The sequence below is a fragment of the Nansenia antarctica genome (genome assembly GCF_963989245.1).
Source record: "Nansenia antarctica genome assembly, chromosome: 12".
Classification (NCBI taxonomy): domain Eukaryota; kingdom Metazoa; phylum Chordata; class Actinopteri; order Argentiniformes; family Microstomatidae; genus Nansenia; species Nansenia antarctica.
In genome coordinates this window covers 2478920-2484919 of record NC_137682.1, presented here as the reverse complement: position 1 = coordinate 2484919, position 6000 = coordinate 2478920, and the positions used below count along the sequence as shown (strand labels likewise).

The 6000-nt window shown below is 44.2% G+C and overlaps 1 protein-coding gene across 1 annotated transcript in view; it reads right to left on the bottom strand.

Annotated features, from left to right (window-relative positions):
* The window catches only part of LOC308168533 (E3 ubiquitin-protein ligase TRIM39-like), a gene marked incomplete at both ends in the record, with an annotated part of 4998 nt that extends 458 nt beyond the window's left edge, over positions 1 to 4540 (bottom strand). Inside the window, 8 exons of the mRNA XM_080543134.1 lie at positions 1 to 22; positions 763 to 882; positions 1312 to 1376; positions 1718 to 1835; positions 1943 to 2176; positions 2518 to 2613; positions 3488 to 3809; positions 4224 to 4540. The exon at positions 1 to 22 is cut by the window's left edge and continues 458 nt beyond it. Of these exons, the coding sequence (XP_080399260.1) occupies positions 1 to 22; positions 763 to 882; positions 1312 to 1376; positions 1718 to 1835; positions 1943 to 2176; positions 2518 to 2613; positions 3488 to 3809; positions 4224 to 4540 (1294 nt within the window). The remainder of the gene's footprint in view (positions 23 to 762; positions 883 to 1311; positions 1377 to 1717; positions 1836 to 1942; positions 2177 to 2517; positions 2614 to 3487; positions 3810 to 4223) is intronic.
* Positions 4541 to 6000: the final 1460 nt, after the last annotated feature.

Below are 6000 nucleotides of genomic sequence, written 5' to 3'. Positions count from 1 at the left end.
CCCAGTCCGTCTTGTCTCCCACCTGGATCAACAGATCGTGACGTTAGAATTATAAGGTTCTATCTCCATTTTTGTCCAAATTGAGTTTTTTACATAATCTGACCCATTAGGTGTTTATTAATGCCTGTGTGGTGTTATTTTTTAAAATGTTGACATTTTTGAGTTAGTAATTCATAAAATACAAAGGTTCCATCTCACAGAACATAATGGAATGTAAAAACTTTGACGCTCAATCTCTCTGAACTGCCCTAAACGGAGATAGAACCTTATCATTCTAAGCTCACGAGATTACAGTAGATCTATGAGTAGAGCTGAAGGAATTAATAATTGTTTTATTTGACAAATTAAAAAATAGACAGGCGTGAGTACAACAATACACACATGAAAAAAATTGAAAATGGTAAATGGACTGCACTTATATAGAGCCTTATTCCAAAGCGCTTTACAACGGCCTCTCGTTCACCCGTTCACACACCAATGGCTGCAAGCTGCCATGCAAGGCGCCGGTCCACTCAATGGGAGCAATTTGGGGTTAAGTGACTCGCCCCACGGACACCTCGACATGTGGCCAGCCGGGGTTCGAACCGCCGATCTGCCGACCTTGCGATCATTAGACGCCGGCTCTACCTCCTGCGCCACAGCCGCCCCCAGTGTGTGTTAAAATGAGTTTCTAAAAGTAAAGTGTTGTGTGTTATGTTGTGTGTTATGTTGTGTGTTGTGTGTAAAAGTGTTGTGTGTTTAATGTCGATATGCAACGCCCACCTTGACCACCCAGTAGCGCCTCCCAGTGGTGACGCCTTGCTTGCCCAGCACGCAGACGCAGGAGTCGAACCTCCGCGGGTCCTCCGCCAGGGTCCGGATCTGCTGGTATCCCAGACTCACCTGCAGGGTCAGAAAGGTGAATTAAGGAGTGAATCGAATGCCCAGTTCATGAACTCAACCTCTGCATTCTACGAACCCCCCCTGGGGTCACATGGTAGAATTTAATTTTTTTATGTGTGAAACCGTTTCCTCGGTTTAGTAATTCGTTAGGGTTAGGGTTAGGCCCTACGAGCCAGAATGATCACAAGGATTAGGATTAGGGTTAGGTTTAGAATCCTTGCGATCATTCTGGCTCGTAGGGCCTAACCCTAACCCTAACCCTAACCCTAACGAATTACTAAACCGAGGGAACGAATTACTAAACCGAGGGAACGGATTCACACATCAAATACATCAAATACATTTTTTCTACCATGTGACCCCAGGGGGGCTCCGTACCACCCCCTGAATGGCAGTTTGGGATATTTCAAGAGTTCTAGAACTCCTTACCTGCTTCCTGTCTGCTGATAGAACAAGCCACGTGGCAGCAGTGGTTGGATCCAGTGTCACGTCCACTGTGGAGAAATGAAGATTATGATTATGTATTGAAAGTAGTAATGATATTTTCAGACCACAAGTTAGGCAAAGAGAAAACCCACACACACACCCTTATTCACACACACAGTTCTAGGTTATAATAAACCAAAAACAGGTTGTACACAAAGACACACACACGCACGCACACACACTCACCTGCATATTGCTGGGCCATTCTCATCTCTGGAACGACGAGAGTGAAAAAAGTGTTAGCTGTCAGTTTGGCATGTTTCTAACATCTTTATCTTTGAACATTTGCCGTAAAAACAATGAGGAAAATACAGACCAACATCAGACAGTTTTCCCTCGAGGTCTTTACAAATATCCACTAGCCGAGACATGGTTCTCCTCACAGTCCCCACACACAGATCTGAGTGGACACTGATCTCAGACCAGTCCTTGGCGGGGGGCAGCCGGGTGCTGAGAGATGGGAAACTCTAACACAGAAAATGTGAAAGGTCCATAAAAATGTAACATTTAAGTTTTTGCATCATCGTGTGATACTGATGTGTTATATACTGTATATTGAGAAACCAACACTGACTTGTAGGAGGTGGAGGTGGTCCTCAGTGTGTGAGAGCTGCTCGAGCTCAGTGCTTCTCCTCTGTAGCTCGGTGACTTCCTGCTCCAGCTCGATGAGGAGTCCTTCAGCTCGCCTCTCTGCTGATTTCTGCTTCTCCTCGATCACCTCAACGAGCTCAGCCTGGCCTCTCTCGATGGAGCGCACCAAGTTAGCGAAGAGTTGGACACTGCCTTCTATGTCCCTCTCTGTGCTTCTCTATGAAATGACAAGTGTGAATAATTAAGGATAACATATTATGCTTTTGCAAGCATTTGAAAGCTACGGAGCCCCCCTGGGGTCACATGGTAGAAAAAAAATATTTGATGTGTGAATCCGTTCCCTCTGTTTAGTAATCCGTTCCCTCGGTTTAGTAATTCGTTAGGGTTAGGGTTAGAATCCTTGCGATCATTCTGGCTCGTAGGGCCTAACCCTAACCCTAACAAATTACTAAACCGAGGGAACAGATTCACACATCAAATAATTGTTTCCTACCATGTGACCCCAGGGGGGCTCCGTAGAAAGCTCTACAAACCATAATATATCACATCAGAACTCACCCTGCTGAGCTCCACTGAGCGTTTGATCTCCTCCATCTTCTTCACTCTGACCTGGATCATCTGCTGCACCTCCGCCTCAGTCTTCTTCATTTGAGTCTAAGAGAAACAGAAACATAGAAACATAGTACCTACCATATGTAACACCTTTTGTCACATTAACAATTGGACAAATTCCTAATAGATTCCATTCCATTCCATGCATCACAATGAGCCTGTCCTCTGATGTCTACCTCCACCAGCCTCCAGTTATGTATGTATGGTATAAGGCTGCATTTACACCGCAGGTCGTAATGCCTAGTTCCAATTTAGTGCCTATATATATCCTCTCACATAGCCAGTGTGTGTGTGTGTGTGTGTGTGTGAGTGAGAGTGAACTTGTCTCACTAGTGTTAATGTGTTAAGTACAGTCAATGTGCAGTAAAGCCAGATAGTCTCTCTCTGTCTCTCTCTCTCGCTTGCTACTCTAAAATCTACTTTTTAAAAGTACCCATATCCGATACCTGTGCTTACACTCGTAACACTTGAAACAACCTGCATATATTATAATATAAAGCCATTGCTTTCCAAAGTATGTTTGATGTGCGTGAAAATATATTGCACACATTTTAAGGTGGAGAAGAAGAAAGAGCACTTCACTGTTGAAGTGAGTGAAACTCACGTCAAACGTCATCAAATTGCCGAAGACCGTCGTATTTTCAATGACGTGCAAAATCGGAATCGGAATTATATATGCCTTTGTTAGATCGCAGTCGAAATTACACATCTCTGATTCGTATCTGATTGAGGCCTGAATCGGATCTGAGAATATCAGATTCAATGTTCTTTTTCACAGGTTTACACGTACACGTACATGTTACATATCCGATCTGTGCCACATATGAGCAAAACATTTTGAATTGTGTCACTTCTAACCTGGCGGAAGTGTAAAGTAAACGCAGCCTAATTGAAGGAAGACAAAACTATTTTTTACCCTGATCTTCTTGCTCTCTCTCTCCATAGGGACAGTGTTGTGAGTCTTGTGTTCTGCGCTCTCTGTACATCTCACGCACACCAGGGTCTGGTCGTTCCTGCAGAACATCTCTAGCGGACGCTCGTGCTTCCTGCACAGGCCTCGCGTGGCGAAGGTGGCCGGGTCCGTCAGCCGGTGTCTCTGCAGTGCCGCTTCTCTCTGGTGAAGCTTCAGATGACTGTCGCAGTACGACGCCTGACACACCAGGCAGGACCTTACCGCTCTCTGCTTCTTCCCGGCAGCACAGATGTCACAGGAAACCGGATCAGGCTCAGAAGAAGAACTGACCCTTGGGAGACCTGTTGTGGATATAATTGATTTTTAATAGATTTAGTAGAACCTACAAAGCACAAAGAGCTTAGATCAATTGTCTCCAAAGAGGCCTTTTATTAAGCCAAGTTACATGAGCGCAGCAGCAAGAAGCAATCAGGAAGCAAAAAGCCAGCCCCCAACAATGGTGGGACTCATATTTATAGAACTGTCCTTGGTCATGAGGTCACCATTCTTGGGAACCAATCATATTATACAAATATGTGATTACATAAGTTACGGGCCCTGTCCATAGTGAGAATTGTTCACTGCGCCACAGATCTTGGCTCACACCTTACAGGAAGGAAATGGGCCTTCCTTGAGTGCTAGATTTCGCCCCCACTCTACAGAGACTTACATTTCCCAGTATAACATGATATAAAACCACTACAGACCTCTTTCCTTTTCAGCTGCTGCCACCTTGATGCCATCAGTGCTTCTTTCGTCCACCAGACTGGCGGCCCTGACCTTCAGTGACCTCTTGAAGTGCTCAGTGATGTCGGCGAAACCGCGGTTGATACGCAGCTCGGGACGCAGGCGGAAGCTCTCTTTGCACAGCGGGCACTCGCTCGTGTCCCGGGTGTCCCAGAAGCCTTTGATGCAGGCGAGGCAGAAGTTGTGGCCACAGGGGATGGACACGGGGTTGACGAAGATGTCCAGACAGATGCAGCACTGGAACTGCTCTTCTGACAGGAGGGAGGCCATGGCTCGTGCCCAGAGTGAGACGACCTAGACAGGGTATATACAGGAATCTTGAGGTTCATTTGAAAGTGACAGTTGGATCTAAGTGACAGTTGACACTAGAACAGCCGTGTCTATGTTACCTAGTAGAGTATAGTAAGATAAGATAACATAATGATCAACTTTATTGTTCAGATCAATAAAATCAGGTGTCCAGGTCACAAGCAGAGCAGAGCCAATAAGGGAAGATAAAGCCCAATGCACAGGGCGTGCGATGCGTTTTTGTCGCACGACAACATTCGATTCTCCATTCACACCCACACACTTCGGTGGTGTGAATTGAGAATCGAATGTTGTCGTGCGACAAAATCACAGGCCGTGTGCATTGGCCTTAAGAATCATCTGGGCTTGGTGTTCTATATGGATGATTATCCACCAATAGAAACACCCTGTGTTTCTCCTGTGTAGTAACACTGTTATTGCACTGTAATAACAACATTGCATACTGTATTAACACGTTTGTTACATACTAAATCATTTATAAATCCTTTAAAAAGGGCAACCTTAATGTAAAGTATTATCACAATGCTATTCGTGGCGTTAGAATTATAAGGTTCTATCTCCATTTTTGTCAGAATTTAGTTTTTTACATAATCTGATCCATTAGGTGTTTATTAATGCCTGTGTGGTGTTATTTTAAAAATGTTGACATTTTTGAGTTAGTAATTAATAAAATGCAAAGGTTCCATCTCACAAAACATAATGGAATGTAAAAACTTTGACGCTCAATATCTCTGAACTGCCCTAAACGGAGATAGAACCTTATCATTCTAAGCTCACGTATTGTAATACCAATGCAGAGTTCAGGGGTTGAGAAGGCTGTTACTACACAAGAGCAACAACATGCAAATGCTTATTCTATGGCTGGAACTCCTTTGTCATCTCAAGGAGGGGAAGGATCAACAACCGGTTAGACAACGTCACACAGCAACATCTTATTAAAGGAATGCTGTTAAGCAGGTGCAAGAATGACAGTACAAAATGTGGACAACAACACTGTGGACATTTCAGACGCTGTGTAGGAATTATAATAGCTAGTTGTTAATCTCTTTTCAGCTTGGTGTAGTATTATACAGTATAGTAGTATTTAAACAACAAGTTGATATGTACACTTGCACTCAATTCAATTATACAACACTCACCGTACTCACCTGCTAGTGTAAGACGACTCAGGTAAGCAGCCGGACAAGATCAGCCAAACCTGCTCCAATACAGGTGTTTGCAGGGACGGAGGTGAGCTCCTCCTGAGACAGTGTGATTCAACCACACCTACCGTACTGCACCCAATTGGTTAAGAGTGATAATAACCACACCCACCTTTGCCCTGACTGTAGTGCATAGATTTAACTTCTATGTCAGAACATGGAAGCTCAGACATTTCAACTTGGAAACTCTGCAAAAAAGTTGCAGAGAGAGGATACCCA